We start from the raw sequence: 19,615 nt of genomic DNA, 5'->3' as shown, positions 1-19,615 counted from the left end.
ATCTTTGACTAATTCAGATTAAGTGTGCCTGTCTCACCGCGACCCGGGTTAGGGGTTAAAATAATTGTTAACGAAAGTTCGCATTGGAATTGAATTACAACTTCTAACCCCCGAACTTTCCAGAGCAGATTTTATGTGCTTAAATCTGCAAAATTAACAGAACAGATGGATTATCACCAAAAACGCAAAATTCACTACATTTTGAAAAAAATAGAATGCAGGATTTATCTTCATAGAAAATTCTGGATCGATGAGAGGAATTTGGTAAATTCATCAAAACAGTTGAAGGAATGGCTTTCAAAAAATCTTCTTTAACTCAAGTATGGGATCTTGTTTCGGAGTGTCAATTAATTTAAAGGTTTGAATCATGCCCGGGTAACATATCTGGTCTTCACAAGATCTTAAGGTCGTCTCAGGTGGTTGAGGGCGCCATCTGTAAGATCCGCAAATTTGAGTTAAGTGTCCTCCTATTTTTCTTCTTGAAGACAGCTCATAAGACATCTCCAGGTGAGCTTCAAGTTGCAAATAAGATGCGCTTTAATACAGTTTTTTTGCAAAACAAATTTGAAATTTTATCTTCGAGATGTCTTCAAGATTGTTTCAAGGCGTCTACGATCAATCTCCATTAAAAGAAGATGTCTAGAAGACTCATTGAAACTGTATTTAAGACTACTGGAACGACGTTTTGAAGACGAAAACTAGGAGGACATATAACACCAATATAGCGGTCTTCAAAAGGACTATCCCAACCACCCGAGACGACCTGCATAACTGGAAAATTTCTTAAAGACATTGCTAAAAAAGGTTAAATTACTTATATCCTCTGATGTGAAGTGGTATTATAGATAACTCATGAGATATCTTTAAGTCGTCGACTACAGTTTCCTAATTAAGGCAAAATATCTGAGAGACGTCTCCTAAGAGTTTGTCCTTGCTCCAATGCCTCTCTAAACGTCTCCCAGCTGTCTCTTGTACGACCAGAAAACGACTCCCCATCTTGAAGACATCTTCGAGACATCGGAGGCAAAATGGCCACCTATAAATGGTCCCTAGATATCTTCGAGACATCCCCCATTCTTGGTGCCCATCCTGCAGTCGTCTTGAAGAGAAATGAAGAAAGGAACGAACTGCAGTTGATCTTCAAGTCGTATAGAGGACCTCTCGGTTGAATTCAGATATCTGAAAGACATCTTCTCGCAGTTCTTGTGCCTCTGTACGTCTTTCAGCTGTCGCCCAGATGGGCCAAACGCTGAGCCCCCATCATCAAGATATCTTTGAGACATCGGAGGCAGAATGGCCACCGATAAATGGTCCCTAGATATCTTCGAGACCTCCCCCATTTTATGTGCCCATCCTGCAGTCGTCTTGAAGAGAAATGAAGAAAGGAACGAACTGTAGTTGATCTTCAAGTCGTATAGAGGACCTCTCGGTTGAATTCAGATATCTGAAAGACATCTTCTCGCAGTTCTTGTGCCTCTGTACGTCTTTCAGCTGTTGCCCAGATGGGCCAAACACTGAGCCCCCATCATCAAGATACCTTTGAGACATCGGAGGCAGAATGGCCACCTAAAAATGGCCCCCAGATATCTTCGAGACATCCCCCATTTTATGTGCCCATCCTGCAGTCGTCTTGAAGAGAAATGAAGAAAGGAACGAACTGTAGTTGATCTTCAAGTCGTATAGAGGACCTCTCGGTTGAATTCAGATACCTGAAAGACATCTTCTCGCAGTTCTTGTGCCTCTGTACGTCTTTCAGCTGTCGCCCAGACGGGCCAAACACTGAGCCCCCATCATCAAGATACCTTTGAGACATCGGAGGCAGAATGGCCACCTAAAAATGGCCCCCAGATATCTTAGAGACATCCCCCATTTTATGTGCCCATCCTGCAGTCGTCTTGAAGAGAAATGAAGAAAGGAACGAACTGCAGTTGATCTTCAAGTCGTATAGAGGACCTCTCGGTTGAATTCAGATACCTGAAAGACATCTTCTCGCAGTTCTTGTGCCTCTGTACGTCTTTCAGCTGTCGCCCAGACGGGCCAAACACTGAGCCCCCCATCATCAAGATACCTTTGAGACATCGGAGGCAGAATGGCCACCTAAAAATGGCCCCCAGATATCTTAGAGACATCCCCCATTTTATGTGCCCATCCTGCAGTCGTCTTGAAGAGAAATGAAGAAAGGAACGAACTGTAGTTGATCTTCAAGTCGTATAGAGGACCTCTCGGTTGAATTCAGATACCTGAAAGACATCTTCTCGCAGTTCTTCTGTCTCTGTCGTCTTTCAGCTGTCGCCCAGACTGGTCAAACAATGAGCACCCCTCATGAATATACCTTTGAGACATCGGAGGCAGAATGGCCGCCTAAAAATGGCCCCCAGATATCTTCGAGACATCCCCCATTTTATGTGCCCATCCTGCAGTTGTCTTGAAGAGAAATGAAGAAAGGAACGAACTGTAGTTGATCTTCAAGTCGTATGGAGAACCTCTTGGTTGAATTCAGATATCTGAAAGACATCTTCTCGCAGTTCTTCTGTCTCTGTGCGTCTTTCAGCTGTCGCCCAGACTGGCCAAACAATGAGCACCCCTCATGAAGATACCTTCCAGACGTTGAAGGCAAAAGGGGCACCTCCAAATTGTCTCCAAATATCTATGAGACTCCACTGATTTTACTGGACATTCTGCAGACGTCTCGAGGAAGCGTTGAGAAGGGATCAAGATGCAGTCTATCTTTAAGTCGTTTACTAGGGCCCCCAGGTGAAACAAGTTATCAGCAAGTCGTCTTGAAAAAGAAATAAATCAGTTTGTTCAAACTTGGCAATGAATTAGTTTTTAATCTCCTGCGCAAAAACAGATGTTGCCGAATTTCTGCCGAAATTAGCATGACAAGACACAACGAGGTGACAGTGAGGCCACGTCACATAGGCTTTTTATGTGGAATCTCTCCCCTGCATATTCAGAACAGACTAATTTCATGACAAATTTAAGACATGGCTACTAAATGAGTTGAAATATTTTGTATTTAATTGATTGGATAGAAAGTATCATGTCCAATTTTGTCCCAGCAATGGTCATTGTTTCAAAGAAGCTCTTCTAGTAATTGAGGAGCTTTCCAGAAAAAGGGCACATACCGAAAAAACGCATTTGAAGTTTTCATTCTTACTTTCTGGGCACTGATGATGACATATATCGGAACTAGGGCACTCAGATCAACGTTTGCACACCCTAGAATGAATAACGACTATTGGTACAACTTAAACTTCTTTCAGTAGTGTGGTACGAATTTTTTAAAATTTTTCGTTATGTGCCCTTCATCCGGAAATCGACCGGTGGTCATAGGTTTTTACTTTTAAAGCTCAATTTTCGAGACTTTGACGAGTTTCTAAACAAAATAAATAATACAGATAAATTAATAAATAATAATTCCGATTGCAAACATGCATGTGGATCATCCTTAGTCATTATTAATGAAAAAAAGACAGCGAAATACGCGGAAAACTCGAAAAATTCAAACTCACAAGAGACCGTTAAAAATTGAATCATTAATAATTACAAAAATTAACGTGTGACCGGTGCAACGCGTTGAAGATCACTGCAACCCGATGATATTGCATTGATTAGCAGAATCAGTGCTTACATCTGTAGTAAGGGATCCTTATCAGTACCCATCACCTTCCTGCGCCCTGCGCGCTATCTCCTCTGCATCGCGGCGATCGCACCCAGAGGCAAATAGATGAAATACGCCTATGACCCCAGACCCAGCCTCGACATAAAACTTGGTCTCTTAGCTCCAAAAATTGATTAATTAAGCTGAAACTCGGGACATTGGTACATTAGGATGCGAGGAATCCATTTCTGCTATTTCCGGAAAAAGACCACATACGTGTATGTGCCTCTTTTCCGGAATGCTCCTCAATTTTGAAAGTATTTTTCATGAGAGAAAAGAAGTTATTCTAGGGAAAGAAATCAAAAAGCTTAATGAACACAAAATTTAATCAATAATCAAGAGCTGACAAGAAGACTTACTTGAGGTAAGTTAGAAAGTAAAATTAATGCGCATATTTTGTAAGTAAATACTCATCAAGGCAGCAGAAAATCGAATAGACAACAATTGGAACAGAAAAGGAAGTATTGTAACTATTATCAAATAATTTAATCAATAATCAAGAGCTGACAAGAAGACTTATACTTGAGGTAAGTAAGAAAGTAAAATGAATGCGCATATTTTGTACGTAAATACTCATCAAGGCAGCAGAAAATTGAATAGAAAAAAACTGTAATCGTGCAGAAAGTCTTATAGCTATTATCAACTAATTTAATCAATACTCAAGAACTTACAAGACATATGACTTGGTGTAAATGATTTACTTAATCAATAATCAAGAACTTAAGAGAAATCTTACTCAAGGTAAGTGAGAGGGGAAAATTGGTACTCTCATTTGAACGTAATACGCATCAAAGCAGCAGAATGTTGAAATAAGAAAAATTGCAATAGCAAAGAAAGTGTTGTGACTATTATCAAATAATTTAATCAATAATAAAGAGCTGACCAAGAGTCTTCAGTGAGATAAGTAAGAAGGTATTTTTGCGCACATTTTGAACGGAAAACCTTCAAGGCAGCGGAAAATTGAATGTAAGAAAAATTGCGACAGCTAAGAAAATATTTTAACTATGATTCAATAGTTGCATCAAAAAATTAAACATACAGGAAACTTAGAATTGTCTAATGTGAGGTTAAGAGGTAAAATATTAAGCAGAAAGTAAATATAAAGGGTGTGCCAAAAGTTCCTTGTCGGCCGGCAGGCTAACTTTTGAATGGCATCTAGGATTATGAAATTTGCGAAGTAACTCTAGGCCAATAGAAGCTGCGTGTTCATGTCGCATTTTGAGGGTACACTATGATTCAATAGTTGCATAAAAAAATTAAACATACAGGAAACTTAGAATTGTCTAATGTGAGGTTAAGAGGTAAAATATTAAGCAGAAAGTAAATATAAAGGGTGTGCCAAAAGTTCCTGGTCGGCCGGCAGGCTAACTTTTGAATGGCATCTAGGATTATGAAATTTGCGAAGTAACTCTAGGCCAATAGAAGCTGCGTGTTCATGTCGCATTTTGAGGGTACACCCCCGGGCACCTCTACGGACACTCGCACTCAAAAGGACTTTATTTAAAATCGGCCATTTCCAACTTCGGTCAAATCTTCGTAATATTTTCAGGGTTGATAAAGGACCACTTCCATAGTCCAAAACACTGACGATTTTAGAATTTCGATAATTAGGGGAGGAGGGCAAGGGGATTACAGTTAAAACTTTATACTGGCATTAAAATTTAGAAACAATTATCAGGTTTCAGCTGGTATTCACGAAATTGGTCATTTATGAAATTTTCATCCATTGTTGCCACGTTGCTGTGGCACAAAATTTCAATTTTTTACATTTTGAGCTGCAGCGTTGAAGGGAACGCACAAAAAATTACACAAATATTTTTTTATGAAAGTAGACCGTCTGAGCTTTGAAACAAGCCCATGATCATCCAGGGGAAACAATTTGGACCGGAGTTATGATTTTTCAAAGTTGACTTGTCGCGCGCGAAAGCAGTTTTTCTTAAGGAGTGCTTTCCATATGTAAAATCGGACGAACGCCTTCCTCAAATTGAAGCAGAAGCATTGCAGAATCAGAGGGGGAAACTGATATCGATGAACCAGAATTTTAGTGTGAGTAATAATGTAAGGATGATAAAATTATTGTGATTTGCTAAATATTTGTACGTAACTTTACATGTTTACTTAATGATTGGACGATTACTTTAGAAAATGACGGGAAGGAGTGCAAATATGCGAAAAGTCGTAGCCAATTGTCACTGCAGAGGTGCTGGTAATCTAAGGGCGCCGAACATACAAGGTTCACGCGCGACAAGTCAACTTTGAAAAACTATGACTCCGGTCCAAATTGTTTCCCCGGGATGATCATGGGCTTGTTTTAAAGCTCAGACGGTCTACTTTCATAAAAAATATATGTGTAATTTTTTGTGCGTTCCCTTCAACGCTGCAGCTCAAAATGTAAAAAATTGAAATTTTGTGCTACGGCAATGTGACAAGAATGGATGAAAATTTCAAAATTGACCGATTTCGTGAATACCAGCTAAAACTTGATAATTTTTTCTAAATTTTAAAACCAAGATCATCTTTCTACGACAAACTGTTCACGAGATATGCCAGTTTAAAGTTTTAACTTTCATCCCCTCCCCCCCTCCCCTAATTATCGAAATTCAAAAATCGTCAGTGTTTTGGACTATGGAAGTGGTCCTTTATCAACCCTGAAAATATACGAAGATTTGACCGAGGTTAGAAATGGCCGATTTTGAACACTCACACACACACACACACACATATACAAAGGAATTAAATTACTCATCATTACAAGGGCTTTTAAAGAAAAATCTTACCATTCAATGTTTTTCAATTTGGAGGGAGTTTTATAGGCCTCCAAAATTTTTCAAATTAGAGGCTCCGTTGCTTTCTCCCGGCTAGTCCCTGTCTCAACGAGCAGTGTTCGAAATTCCTCTAAAATACCAACATTTCAAAGTTACTTAAAAGTATTATCCTCTTTCCCTAAACTTTTGAGAGGAAGAGGAGAAACGAGGGTCGAGGTCTCTACTCCGGTTCTTGGGGGAGAAGTACCTTTGAATTCTCAAGTGGTGTTTTGAAGGAAGTTGAAACACTATTTGTTGAAACAGAGACAGTTCCAGATAGAGAAGAGACTCAGGTTTTCAAAAATATTGAGGCCTAAATATCCACCGCAAAAATGAATAACACGAATAATCATGATTTTTCCTTAAAATTAAATCAACAATGACCGAACATCATCAATCATCGGAACCGACAAGTTTTTTTTTTTCATAAATAATAAATGCTAATATCACCTAAGTTTATCTAGGTAACTGTAAAGAGTTGCAATTTGGACACTTTGGTAACATTTTAAGTTAGTACGTAGAAGGGGGAAAAAAAAGAAAAAACTGACAGGAGGAAATACATTTAGGAGACAAAAACAAAAGGAATAGAAAGGGACAACAAATTATTGGATAGTAGTATCATTTAGGTCACTGATCACTGTTCCATCCTTGTTTGTCTCGGTTTCAGAATCTTTCTTAGAGTTATCTGTTTCGTCATTGGTTTCGGTTTGTGAATTTTGTGACGGCGGTTCTTTTGTGACGTGTTTGGGTTTCAGATTTGAATTAAAGTAGTCTCTCATTGAAGGCTGATATTTTGGTCTTGAGTTTCTCGGCTGCTTCTTTACACCAACCCTGAAAAAGAAAACAAGGCGGAAAAATTAAGATTTTTTGCTGCTCTCTCCAAAATAATATCTATCAGATCCACTTAAAAACTGAAAAAAGCCTTTAGCAATCTTGGATATTTTAACATGCCAGCTTGTTAATTCTTACTTGTTTTGCCCACAATAAGATGTCTGGGAGCATTTTGTTTTTAAGTTGATTGACTGTAGAGGATAAATTTAGGAAGACCACACATAGTCTATGCAATGTTGCAGATATGATGCATTTCCTTGCATCATCTTCGATCAGAGAATTACAGTCATGCAGGGGGTTAGTTAGAAAATGTTCAGTGCTTTATGGCTAATTTTTCAGTTAATTTTTACCTGTATTTGTGGATTTAATTTGATGCAAGAGTCTAATCAAAGTTGTAGTTTTAGAGGCATTGTAAAAGCCATATGTAGTTTTTTAAAATATATACTGAATATTTCAAGGGTTTAAAATGTTGAAATACTTCGCTACAGAATGAAGGTATGAGGTGAACTGATAGTAAAAATATTTAGGATTTGGTCACTGATCGTGAGACAGCCAAATATTACAGTTGCCAAGTGGTCTTGAGAACTCTTTTCTGGTGCATGTGCTTACCCAGTTAATTTAAATCCCTCTGTTTGACATGTTTTTGACTATTTTTATGGGTCAAAAAACCGTAATAGCTGAAATAAAACAGAACTGAAAATTAATTTTGTTCCTAGTAGGTATCCGAAAAGGCCATCACTGCGCAGAGGTGCGAAAAGTTACAGTTTCGAACACAGTCCAGAGGTTGTTGACAACTTGTCAATCATTTTTGTACATGCCTAAAACTTTTAGAAAACGCCCAAAAGTGAATCACCCTATTTGGCTTGTAATATCATAATTGAAAAACAGCTACCTAGGTGCTACCCAATTATTGGAGGTAATACTTGCAGAAAATCAAATGAGAGTAAACTGAGTAAAGTAATACTTACTTAGCAGTTTTTTCTTTCTGGGTCTCTTCGATCTCTACTTCACCATCTTCATCGGATTCTGAGTCAATGTAACCATTTTTTTTGGCCCTTGCCTTGGCATTGCGGAGCCAATTTTTGATCTTTTCTTTCACAAAATCCTCGGTTGTGTTAAATACTTTAATTGTGAATTCTATTGAGAAATAAGAAAACAAAACAAAAGGCTTATAACAGGAAAATCAAACAAATGCACCACAAGATTGAGCCTGACAAAGTATTTTGAACATTGCTCAGGCAAGTTGGAAATCCTGATACTCAGTTCTACCACAATAATTATATTCAGTGCCTGGTCAAACGAAAAGTTCATTATGGCTTACCTCTATCTCTGACCATCTTTATCACTCTGATACAACAAAAAGAGAACAATTTAAATACGTTTGTTTGTCTTTTAAACTTAAACACTAACTGTCTTTTAAAACTAAAAACAACCGGTAAAACCTAAAATTTTTAGACAAATCTGGAAGACCTGGTTTAATCCTGGGTCGGTGCTTTTTCAAGAGACCTTGGATGTTGGATCATATTGTCTGTTTTCTTTCACAAACTCGCTGTATAATTTCTTCAACACAATGAAACATAGTTTACGGATACTCACTCATGAGAACTTTTTTGAATTGCAGATCCTCGAATTTGTTCTTATTGCCCTGACCCTCCCACGTGAAGGATATCGCAAATCTGTCAGTCATGGCAAAGGCAAGAGCTCTCGGAATGAAATCGTCAGCTTTCTTCCCCCCGAATGTCCTTAAATGTTTAACCTGTAAAATAATCATTTGAGAATGATGAGAGATGGTTTCCAATAATCTTGGTAATTTTTTCATACAGCATTCTAACGAATGATAGTAAATTTTTAAAAAGGTTGAGAACTTAAAATTTTTCACGCCTATCCCAATTCATATCAGATGATAAGTGCATGCGTCCTTAAAAAAAAAAGATAAAGCATTATCAGGGGCATTTTGAGACTTCTTTGAAGCAATATAGGAGATATTTTGGAGCTGCTTATTAAATTCCAATATCCTATCCCCCTAAAGAAAGTCGTAACTACAGAACTAAGAATTCCTTCAAAGAAAAAAAAACGTACAAGCCATTACATATTAAATCCTGCTTCCCCCCCCCCCCCCCCCAAGTGGCAGAAAAAAATATTTCTCTTCTTCAAGCAGAGAAAATACAAAACGAAACGAAACTGCCGTTCGAAATATTATTCTTGTGATGCCACTTTGCATGATGGAGAATATTTTGCATTCCTCCCTTAAGCCCCACTAAGTTTTGATCCACATATTCATTTTTAGTTTTTCTTTAATTTTGCTAGGTCACTTGAATGATAAATTATAAAGTTACCAAAGTCATTTTCCCTTCTTCGGTGGCTAATGATTTTTCAAATTCGCCTAGGTCACTCGCGCCATCACATGGCAAGTACGGATATGCTTCCTCTAATACTGCTGCGTCTTGGACGTCACTCCGAGACAGGAGTTTTAATATTTTATCAACACCCTCTTCAAGGAAGTCAAATCGACAGTTGAGCGCATCGATCTTATTATGAAGGATTGCCAGATCATTTTCTGAGAAAAGAGCAAAAGCAAAATAATAAGGAATCAAGTAGGTGTATGATGACAAAAATGCTTGCAAAAAGCTTGAACAGTGTATTTATTTCAACATATCTTTCAGGGATTACTTGAATAGTGTCATTAGAACTTAAACCTAATGGCCTTTCCAGAACCTTGGGCTTTCAATGCCCCAAATTATGCAGAATCAGCACCTGGTAGCAGTGATCTAAATTTTAACATTCGGATTCCTTTGCTGCTCTCTGTAGCCGCTTATTTGCGAGCTTACACCACAATAGGGACCTCAGTGCCATAAGAGAAAAATTTAGATACATCTACATTGAGAAGTGTTTCACAAGCATTTTGAAACAAAACGTTCAAAAATTTAAGGCCGAACTGAAGTTGTGACATTCTGAAGTTTGCAGTTTAAAAATGCAAAATTGAGAAAAAAAATATACATTATTGTTATGAATATACTTTATTGTTTGTTCAGTTCTAAATTTTCAGAATATAATGCAACTTGGGGCTTCTGCTTAATTGGCAGATATTTAAACTGAATGACTCTTAGCTTACACTTCGGGATCCAGGGGAACATCTCCTGTCATAAACTCAAAGTGCAATTTTCGAACTGATATTGACAAAAATTGCTCCCTGAAAAAATTTGCCTTTAAAGCAAAGGCTCTCTTCCCTTGGATGACCACATTTCGATGATGAAGGTGCAAAAACATTTATTCCAATTTGCGAAATCACAGATTTCTTGCGACATTTTAATTTTTCAGTAAAAAACTAACCAACTTTATTGTTTGAAAACTACCCTGATTTATTCAGGACAATAATATTCTGTAGTTTTCCTTTTAAAAATTAAAAAGCTGCAGAGATTTTGAAACGCCGCAATCGTGATATATGTTTTCACTTTCACCGGCGATTTGTAAGTATTAAAGCCAGTAAAAGCCCGGCAATGCCAGGTACAGGCATATCATTATTTCTTCATGCCCTCTTGTTACAACATCAATATGCATTATCATTGCAAACGGCTATTTTTTGAGAGATTTGTTTTACAGTAAATGAGAACCTTTGATTCAGGTATAAACTAAAAAGAAATGTAGTTAAACAAATTATATTCACCTTGGTTCTTTTTGGGTTCGGGTGCAGGCACATGTCCTTCAAAGCCATCAGAAGAATCTATATAAAATTGTAATGTAAGATTAGGTGAAAAATGAAGCAGAAAAGACACCACACTTATAGTTGATTAGGGTCAACTCTGAAGCTTGTAAATCCCACAGTTTATGTGCAGCTAACTAAAAATTTGATATGCTTCCAAAAATTCACGGCAAAAATACTTTATGAGAGGGGGTGGAAATTACTTTATACCACTGACCTAGCGGGAAAAGGTTCCAGATCTTGATACCTGCTGCAAATGCAACTTGGAATTTTTCAATATTTGTGAGTTGAAGTTTCAACATACATGCGGAAAATCTTGGAGTTTCAGCATATAAACGGAAAATCTTAAGAGCAATTAAAAAACTCGAGGGTAATGACAGGGTTACAAGTTTTCTTGGATTTCAAAATTCTCTGACTTCTTAATGACTTTTTAGTGTTTTTGAACATAAAATTCCAATGCTTTAAAGCAGCAGATGGTAGACATAGGAGACTCGTACATTATATAATTTGCAAGTCCTTCTATTTGTTGACAGAGCGCATCAATGCGATAGAAAATTATTAAATGTTTCGATTGGAAAAAAAAATTGAAAGTCCCACACCAGAATTCTCTGACTTTTCCATGACTTTTCAGTTGGGCAAATTTCAGTGACTTTCCGAGAACTTGTCACCCTGAGGGAATTGTGTGCCACCCGGGCTCAGAATCCTTGAAAGACCAGAATTGATAGGTGAAAGGAAGTTAAGAATTCAAGTCGTACTTTCATTCTTATGATTTAATTCTGGTCTCAAAATTCAAGTGCTGTCAAATGCACTTACAGAAAAGCCAAGCAGAACCTTTCCAGCTATACCTGCAGCCTCAGACCTCATTTTCTTCTTTTATAACGTGAAATTGTGTCTATTTGTAGAATACTCAGGCAAAACTTACGGGTGTCTTTCTTTTTCCGGGGTAGGGTGCTTTTCCGTCGTTCCACTTCACTGCTTTCGCTCTCACTCTCCGTGTTCGCTTTCAGTATATAATCATTTACGAAATTCTCTGCTTCCTCATAGCCTGGATAATAAAACACAGGAGAAAAGGTACTATTGAAACAGAGGCTCAGAGAAGAAGAAAATACACTTTGAGGCTAGTCATTTTTTTGCCCACTCAACTTAAAATTCAAATCTTGAGAGTTAATGAAAAAAGGAATACTGGAAAGGGTTTGATCATTCCCTGGGTAGTGATACATTTTTTTATTACCAATTTATTTTCACTAATTTAATATGCTAAAAGGAAGTTCACACAAACTAGAACTCCTACTACAACATGCTGAAAACACTAAAAACTTCTTTAAGATAATATATCCCTCCCCCCCTCCCCCTCCCTCCAAGAATCGAACCATACAAAGTTTTTTCTTAACTTGCCGCATTTTCAGAAATTTTTTTCCAGTATCCTTCATGTTTAATTTTTATAGCCAATAAGTGCATGCTAAGATGCCAAAACTTCCTGATTTGTTGTATTTAAATATTTTTAGCCCTCTTTCCAATGTTCTCTTTTTTATTATTATCTTTTTTATCATCTGCTGTTTCGGGATGCTCATTTCTCTTTTGTTCTACTAAAAATAATGTGCACATACCTATGTCCTGCTTTAATAGTGTCGTTGAGATTTGTAGCCAGGAGCCGTCTGGCTCTCGCCGCTCCTTCAGATATTTCTCGAATTTCTTCTTATTGACATTTGGCCATAAAATTTGCTTCTGGTTTATTTTCCAATTGGAGGCGATCACCTCGACCAGCACCCTCCCATTCTCAACAAATCTAGCAACGTGATACATCTAGTAAAACTAAAACAAGGGGATTTCATTATTGCAAACAATCAAGTAGGATACAAATTAAAAGCATTATTGCATAAACTAGCCTACACTTGAAATGGACAGAGATAGATCACTTATAATGCAATCACACTTTGCCCACAGATGGTGCGCACATTTTTCGCTGACCAGCAGTTGTAAACTGTTAAATTTTCCTGCACAGACTATGAGAATTGTAGGAATAAAAATAATTCACATTTGCAATCTTGAAATATTATGACATGAATCTACCTAAGATGAAAATTTTCAGTGAAAAGCTGGGGTTGAGGGAAAATTTTGCTGCAACCAAAACTGAGTCATTGATAGAGAAGAAATGAATTTACTCAAAAAATCTTGGAACTGATAAAATTCTAACAGAGGCTTGAGGCATTTAATCAGTGACTTACAGAATCATTATTTCTGGAAACTCATTACTTCTTTCATCAGTCATTCATCCTCCACAGACTACTACTAGTTATTGCAGGTTCCGCTAATGCATTGAGCTTGGTATATCAAGTTCTAAAATCTTTAAGCACTTAGAATGATGCTCACCTTCACTTTAAAAATGAGTGCTGAAGTGGAAATGCGTAGAAAGAAGAATCTACCCGGAAAACATAGTATTTGCAGACGATTTCTTGAACAGACCTAAGTTCCACACTTTCAGACATCTTTGAGAAAACATGGGAGCCTAAGTGTTTACTTCTGAAAGGACGATCATACAGGCTCTTTCTTCCTTGCAGAAGTCTTCCTGCGATGAACAAATTGTCTTTGTCCAAAACAAAACTTTCTGACATCATCACAGTCCCATCCTCCAAACCGCAGAATGAGTCCTTCAGGGGCCCACATCTCATTCGGAACTTAGAACATTCAACGGCCCGATACTGAGGACACGCATCTGCATTAACAAGTGGCAAACCTCCAACACCTGACCATGGCCAAGAATGTTTAAAGTTTCTTTCTGAACTTGGATCAACAACTACGGGCGGGAGAAAACTTTTCTCAGTCACACGGTTGACACATTGCTCCAGAGGCTGGCTGCCTGTATTGATATATTTTTTGATGGTACCCAGTTCGTCTTCGTACAACCAAACACTAAACTTATCCAGTGGACCGTGCATCCTGCAAAATTTTGCAAGATGCAACAAACTGTGCACGTTATAAGATATAAACTCTTCGCTGTACAGCTGAGCAAAAGTTTCCACAAATCGCACCAACAGCTTTTCTGCCAAATCAATGTTCTCACCAAAACAGTATTTTGGACTGATCAGGATGGTGATAGCAGTGTGAAGCAACAAGAAATTTTCATAAGCTTCGGCTTTGATGACTCCTTTCAATGCGGCAGGGCCCGTGTACAGCAAGAAAGTGCGATATTCAGTGGCCTTCCAGTTCTGGATTTCTTCCAGACCTCTAGGAGGCCTCGCAAAATCAGAGGGATTACTCTTCGATGCAGTTATGTTGATTAAACGCTCACTAATTTTGGTAATTCTTGCTGCATCTAGCTTAAACCGTTTGTCACCTTGAGGACACACCAACCAAAACCCAAGTAGTTTCTTACAGACTCCAAGGCACACTGCATGCATGAAGTCTGTTACCACAGCGTCTATTAAATTTACGCCTTTCAGATTGACAATGTACGATCGCCTATTATGTAAATCCTCATCCACTTGGTCAATAAATCCTACATGGGTGCGAGGTTCAAACTGTGTACCACGGAAGTATGTGCGATGATTTACAGTAATCCCTTCACACTTGCACTGTATGCACGCTGAGTGCGCATTAAAATTTTTGATCCCCAAAACTGAGGCTTTTGCTGGAGCATCAAAAGGTAAAACTCTGACCTGACATCGCACTTTTTTTCCATTGATGACCAACCCATTAGAAAAAAGATCATTACAATCATCCACCATCTGCTTTATAAAGTGGTCAAAGTCGCCTGGCTTTTTGGGACCATAATAAAGGCTTATCACAATAACGTTCTTAAGCAACTGTGGAACATTGAAAATACTTGCTAGAATTGGCCAAAACTCGCTCCGGGGCGACTTAAAAAGTGGGAGGCCATCCGCATTGATACTTAACTCTATAATGTCAGGAGGGTCGATTCCAGATTCTTCAAAGAGACGGATCAGTGCCGCTTTCCAACTGAAATGAAAGAAACGACCCGGATCCATTGGTACGATCTTTGCACCGGTGTTCTTCGGAGTTTTCAGCAAGGTGCGTGCGTCCTTGGGTAAATTGTGAAGTTGGGGAATCTCTTCTCGCAGTAGTTTTAGTATTTCGGTCAAGGTTGCTTTGGAAATGGTTCCTCCAACACATATATTACGTAACTTTGCGGAAAATTCCTCGGTTAAGAAGACTTCATCTATACTCCTCCACTCATCATCTTCATTCAAGCCCCAGAATGATGAACCATGGGTAAAAACGTCGGGCTCATCGGGATCCTCAAAGAAAGAGAAATCAACATTTTTATCAATAGAGGGGGGAAGATCTCCGCCCACTGACGATGCTATTTGCTCAAAATCAACTTCTATCTCACCAAAGTCTGCTGAGGAAGTGTCAAAAACAGAAAAAGGTTCTAGTGAAGCAGATGCCTGAGCACGAGAGGTCTCATTGTTCGTATCTGTTCTTGCAAGCTGTTCCACTATAAGTTTCCGCTTTCGTCGATTTCTTTGCCGCTTACCGACATCCCAGTAGCTACTCTGTCCTTTAGGCATGTCAATGCAATTGTAAAACCTGATGGGAAAAATAAATCAAACCGCACCATTATCTGCTTGTGGGTGGCGTTTATAAATTGCTACTTCACCGATAAGATAAGATTGATGTTAAATTAATATCAATTTGGTTCATTCCTAATAAAAAGACTGTAACTTGGAAGGATAGAAATTGACTGCAGAACTTGGGTTCAAATCTGAACAGACTTTCGGTTAATCAAAATTGTACCATTGCATCCCGCTTATACATACATCATTTTCTTTCGAAGATGAGGGAGAAATCCAGAACTGTAGGCCCTGATGCAAAACTCCTTTTGCATACAATGTAAGTAAAGGACTCACCGTAGATCATCTTATTTACTTTCCTGGTGCTCAGCTTGAACTTCGCACCCACACAGAATTTACTGCAGTCATATGTAGATTTCCATATAAGGCGATCATACATTGTTTTTCTAAAAGGTGTGGATTGATAGACGCAGTAGTAACAGATTTTACGTATGTAGTTTGCTTTGGAACTTGTGGGAAAATAATTGTATTTTGGTTAGTTTGTCCGCAAGGAGACAAATGATTTTCTCAAAAATTACTAAGATTAGTCAGCGTATAATTGAGAGGTTCGGAGCACAAAGCGCATAAGAGCAATGCAACATTTCAAAATTTCCAACAAATTATTTTTTTCCTCATGAATAACTGCCTGAAGAGCTCTGGAAATGTAATTGATTTTTCGCATCATTATGTGCAGAAGATACTAAAAACTTGAGCAAAATGGGCTGTGTATATTCTTTGTGAACTGATAAATAATATGCAGCAGAAAATTCTAAAACATTGCATTGCATTTGTGCTCCAAATACCTTAGTTGATGTAACAGTAGCCCGGTTTGGAGAGGCCTACAAGGGATCTGGAAGGCCACCGAATATCGCTCATTCCTACCGTACACAGGCCCTGCTGTGTTGAAAGGAGTGATCTAAACCTTAGCATATGAAAGTTTGTCGACGCTTCACACTACCATCACCATCCTGAGGATTGCTTTGATGAGAATAATGATTCGGCAGAAAAGCAGTTGATGCGTTTGGTAACTTAGACTCGGCTGCACAATGTTCACAGCTTGTTGCTCTTGCGAAGTTTCTCAGGAGGGTATCGTTCACTGGATAAGTTTTTTGTTTGGAGGTTGGATAAAAAATGTTCTGTCTGTGTACACTACATCAATAGAGGTAGTCAGCCTAAGGAGCAACACGCTCAGCAACCTTACCTACAACGCACAGTTTAGAATTTCCATGTGCAAACATCCATCCACAGCTCTTGCCAGCGCATTTGAGAGCGGTGCATGAAGTTGGACAATGGCATAAAACTGGGAACTGAGACCCGAAATAGGTGCCACAGCAACTGGTTGCAACTAATCTACTTTGGCAGCGTACAAAATTGGAACCTGACTAAAATCTATTTCAGTGGCAATTGGATGTCGCTGAGTGCTCCAGCCCAGTGGACTGAATTGTCATCAGTTATAAAATTTGCTCTGTGCAGCAATGCTAAGCGGATCATGATCTCTCAGAGAAACAGGTACAAAAGGAGAGAAACAGTGATAATAAACTAAGATGACAGTGGGTAGATTGTTAGAAAGTTTACCGGCGTTGGATTGAACAATGTGCACGTGCACTTGCAGGCGTCGTGGAGAGCCTCAGTTGCTGGTGAAAGAAGTTGTGTTTCTGAAAATAATGATTCTTTGAATGGAGTTCTGCGATTGAATACCAGAACACTATTGCTTGATGAAATGAATTACCTTGGGTTACTTCACACAATTCTACTTCTTCGAGAAAACAGGCTGAAAATCTTGTTCGCGGTAAGAGACGGTGATCAACGAGTGAACGAGAAGAAGACAGAAGAGCTGGATGCTAGAGTGCAAATCTCGCCTTTGTGGACTGGGTAAACGCTGTTGCCAAAAGAAACTTGATTACAGAGCAAAAGCGCTCTTCTTTCGGTCAGGAATAAGGTTGGGTAAGGAATTATTACAGCAGGGATTGAGAGAAAATTGGCTACGTAGCATGGAGGAAGGAAGAGCCGTCTCGACAGCTTCGGAATTTGCGAAGCCCCTTGATCCGTAGGCAATTTTCTCACAATCCCTGCAGTATTAATTGTCTACCTAGCGAGGAGCTTCGAAAATCTGAATCTTTTTCAAAGCTCTGTTGCGTCGAAATTACGCATCTCTGGAAAATTTTGTGCGGTACCTTATGCCCTCTTGATTTTTGGCGTTCTTTCACGTGCCGTAATCATTTTTTCCAAATATCATCTACAGTTATTTTTCAGTCTCAAACATAACATACATCGATGAACTTTATTCAATTTTTCGCTAATTATTCCCCTTCATTTCAGGTAGCCGCAAATCATCTTACCTACAATAGCTATGTAAGGAACCATTGTATACTTACGAGACCTACCTCGTTCAGATCAAGAAGAGAATAAATATTTTCAATTCAGATTCTGGCCCACTCTTTGAAAATTTAAAAAAAAAATAGTCAGGTAGATGAAGGCAGAAATTTTAAGAAGAGCATTAAAATAGGTAGCTAAGCTAGGTAGGATTGTACTTACCATAAATATGAACTGATGGAAGGAAAAGATGTTCCGACTGAAATTATCTCTTGCACTTGCACACAGTATTAAATAAAGAGCAGATATGGGAAACCAATGCACTTACACCATAAATACACTTGTCACCAGCGTAAGAAAGCATAAAACCGACGGAAGAGCGTAAATTCTGAATCCATCTATGATCAAATTTCCAAGAGGAAGTACTCTCAAGAAAGAACCAATCCATGAACCATAAGTTAAAAACATCTTGTGAGCACATGCATTTATTAAATTTTCAGAGCGATTTTCTAAAATTTGGAAGCACTTGTATACTTATAGTTCCTAAAAGATATTAAGGCGGCCGAAGGACTCCCGGTGGAAATTCCTGCCCCTGCACCCCGAAGTTCCCCGTCCTATACATCCCTGAAAGTACGCAAAGATAGTAGGAGTTTTTCTTTGTCAACACGTAGCTTCACAAGACAATGTATAACACATAACATAAGCAATAAGTTATCAAAATTAAGAAATAAAAAAATGCATTCATGCAGTTTACAGGATATAAAATTCTCTATTCCAAACAAAACTGGTGTCCAGAAGAACAAAAGTTAACATTCATAATAGGATAAAAACAATAGGATTTTTTTTTGGTGCTTCCAAAGAGCAGAAGCAGAAAAATGAAATTAAAGGTAAATGGGCTGTGGAGTTCTTGAATGCAGAGGGGATGCTTAATCTAACCATCTAATCTTCTGTAAAATTTTGAAAGAAATAGGTACGATGGTGTCTCCAGTTTTCTCTAAAATCACCTTTCTAGCTCAAAAAACGGAATTACAATTGAGGTTATCGGGGATGAGGACTTATACGCACAAGAAAATCATTCTAAATTTTTGAGAATTTGACAAAATAAACCTTTTCTGCACCATTCTATTTTCAGGGTATTTCCCACAAAGAAGCCTAATCCATCAATTCATCTGTAAGAGGCTACAGGGAAACGAGAGCACAGGCAATTGAGGCAGGTCTCAAAGTAACCCTGTCAGAAGGGAAAGCACAACTGACAGGAATTTTTCGTGTAGCCCAACTAACCACTAAGTGAACCAAACCATAGCCGTAATAGTAAATTAAAAGCAAGCCCTCAGTATTTAACTACCTCCAATTCTAACAACATACTGTCAAGGTGATAACAGGACACAGATCACATATTCTTAAGAAAGAGGTTAATTTCATCATTCAAATGCTAAACTTTCTTTTTTCGCTCGGATAGAGAACTCCACAGTTAGAGACAAATACATAGACGTTATCTTACCAAAACAAATGCATTCTAATAGGAGACAGACATTGTGTGGTCACTTACCTGTGAACACAAGAGAATCAGTAATTCACAATTAGTTCCGGGGCAAAGGAAGAATAAAAAAATTAAGCATACTATCTACGTCAACAATTCCACTATTCATCTCCTGCTCCTCAAGTACATAGGTACTGAAAAAGTATTACTATTAAGTTTTTGAATAAATTTCGAAGTTTTCACTGATTGGAC

At 38.3% G+C, this 19,615-nt stretch overlaps 2 protein-coding genes across 5 annotated transcripts in view; both read right to left on the bottom strand.

The window, feature by feature from the left end:
• The window catches only part of LOC109042981 (discoidin domain-containing receptor 2), a 337,676-nt gene that overhangs the window by 212,361 nt on the left and 105,700 nt on the right, over positions 1–19,615 (bottom strand). The window lies entirely within an intron of this gene.
• Positions 373–19,060, bottom strand: LOC140224736 (uncharacterized). 4 transcript variants are annotated; one of them, XM_072301177.1, is made up of 8 exons: positions 17,146–19,060; positions 12,607–12,811; positions 11,922–12,044; positions 10,964–11,020; positions 9,636–9,856; positions 8,896–9,055; positions 8,268–8,436; positions 373–7,299 (listed from the first exon to the last, which is right to left on the bottom strand). In XM_072301177.1, exons 2-8 carry the CDS (start codon positions 12,800–12,802, stop codon positions 7,071–7,073), a joined length of 1,155 nt encoding a protein of 384 aa, XP_072157278.1. In that variant the 5' UTR covers positions 12,803–12,811; positions 17,146–19,060; the 3' UTR covers positions 373–7,070. The 4 variants fall into 4 exon arrangements, with proteins under 4 accessions (XP_072157278.1, XP_072157277.1, XP_072157279.1 ...); XM_072301176.1 differs by having other exon boundaries at positions 17,300–19,060; XM_072301178.1 differs by lacking the exon at positions 17,146–19,060 and adding an exon at positions 13,370–13,491.

The sequence above is a fragment of the Bemisia tabaci genome, chromosome 6, assembly GCF_918797505.1.
Source record: "Bemisia tabaci chromosome 6, PGI_BMITA_v3".
In the NCBI taxonomy this organism is placed as follows: Eukaryota; Metazoa; Arthropoda; class Insecta; order Hemiptera; family Aleyrodidae; genus Bemisia; species Bemisia tabaci.
Note: the sequence above shows the minus strand (reverse complement) of the source record. Positions and strands in the feature narration are given on the sequence as shown.

Coding starts and splice junctions, on each gene's coding strand:
- LOC140224736 (XM_072301175.1), bottom strand. CDS start 15,528: ATGCCTAAAGGACAGAGTAGCTACTGGGATGTCGGTAAGCGGCAAAGA.